Raw genomic sequence first — 1,257 nt, forward strand, 5'->3', positions numbered from 1 at the left:
CTTCGTTTTTGTTGATCCGCCATTGTCGGCATTTGTTTTCTTTTGTTCTTTCTCTATCGTTTTTTTTGGCGTGACTGTGCTGCTTCCGCCCCAGCACATATTCATGTATGGTTTGGTTGGTTGCTTTGTATACAAAGCGGGGAAACCCTTTTTCGGTATTCCAGAGTAGTCGCCGGGGTGCTGGATCCGTAGAGAGAAAAATAATGGAGAAGGTATTCCAAAGCAAACACTGACGATGTCGATCGTGAGGCGGAGCAACGTGTTCGACCCCTTCGCCGACCTTTGGGCGGACCCCTTCGACACCTTCCGTTCCATCGTCCCGGCGATCTCAGGCGGCAGCAACGAGACGGCCGCGTTCGCCAACGCCCGTGTGGACTGGAAGGAGACCCCCGAGGCGCACGTCTTCAAGGTCGACCTCCCCGGCGTGAAGAAGGAGGAGGTCAAGGTGGAGGTGGAGGACGGCAACGTGCTCGTCGTCAGCGGCGAGCGGAGCAGGGAGAAGGAGGACAAGAACGACAAGTGGCACCGCGTGGAGCGCAGCAGCGGCAAGTTTGTGCGGCGTTTCCGGCTGCCGGAGGACGCCAAGGTGGAGGAGGTCAAGGCCGGGCTGGAGAACGGCGTGCTCACCGTCACCGTGCCCAAGGCCGAGGTCAAGAAGCCCGAGGTGAAGGCCATCGAGATCTCCGGCTGAGTGCATGCGTTTGGACGTATGCTCATTCAGGTTGGAGCCAATTTGGTTGATGTGTGTGCGAGTTCTTGCGAGTCTGATGAGACATCTCTGTATTGTGTTTCTTTCCCCAGTGTTTTCTGTACTTGTGTAATCGGCTAATCGCCAACAGATTCGGCGATGAATAAATGAGAAATAAATTGTTCTGATTTTGAGTGCAGTGCAGATTTTGCGTACACAAAATTTGACCTTTTTTGCTTGCAGTTGGGATGGATACACTGACAGGCTTTCTTCTACAGAAACATCGGTACACTGAATGTCTTCTGTCTCACATTCAGCTTTCATAATCGTGGGTCTACAATGATTCTGTGACTTCTATTCTGCCTCACCTTCAGTTTTCTTTGTTCTTCTTTGAGAAATACATTCAGTGTTCATTAATCAGTTATTTCTAGGACAGAAAGAGAGCAGAGACATGCCATCAGAAGCCTCTTAGATTTGAAGCCTCCCAGTGCGCCAAGAGTGGCCCTGTAAGGTTGTTAAATTCATAAATATATTTAAAGTTAATGAATATTTTTTAAGTTTGTGAACAT

At 49.9% G+C, this 1,257-nt stretch overlaps 1 protein-coding gene across 1 annotated transcript; it reads left to right on the top strand.

Annotated features, from left to right (window-relative positions):
- The first annotated feature begins 223 nt into the window (after positions 1-223).
- On the top strand, positions 224-887 carry LOC123064595 (16.9 kDa class I heat shock protein 1-like). The gene has a single exon (XM_044488046.1). The coding sequence runs from the start codon at positions 236-238 to the stop codon at positions 689-691; it is 456 nt and encodes a 151-aa protein (XP_044343981.1). The 5' UTR covers positions 224-235; the 3' UTR covers positions 692-887.
- Positions 888-1,257: the final 370 nt, after the last annotated feature.

Source organism: Triticum aestivum, chromosome 3B, assembly GCF_018294505.1.
Source record: "Triticum aestivum cultivar Chinese Spring chromosome 3B, IWGSC CS RefSeq v2.1, whole genome shotgun sequence".
Lineage (NCBI taxonomy): Eukaryota > Viridiplantae > Streptophyta > Magnoliopsida > Poales > Poaceae > Triticum > Triticum aestivum.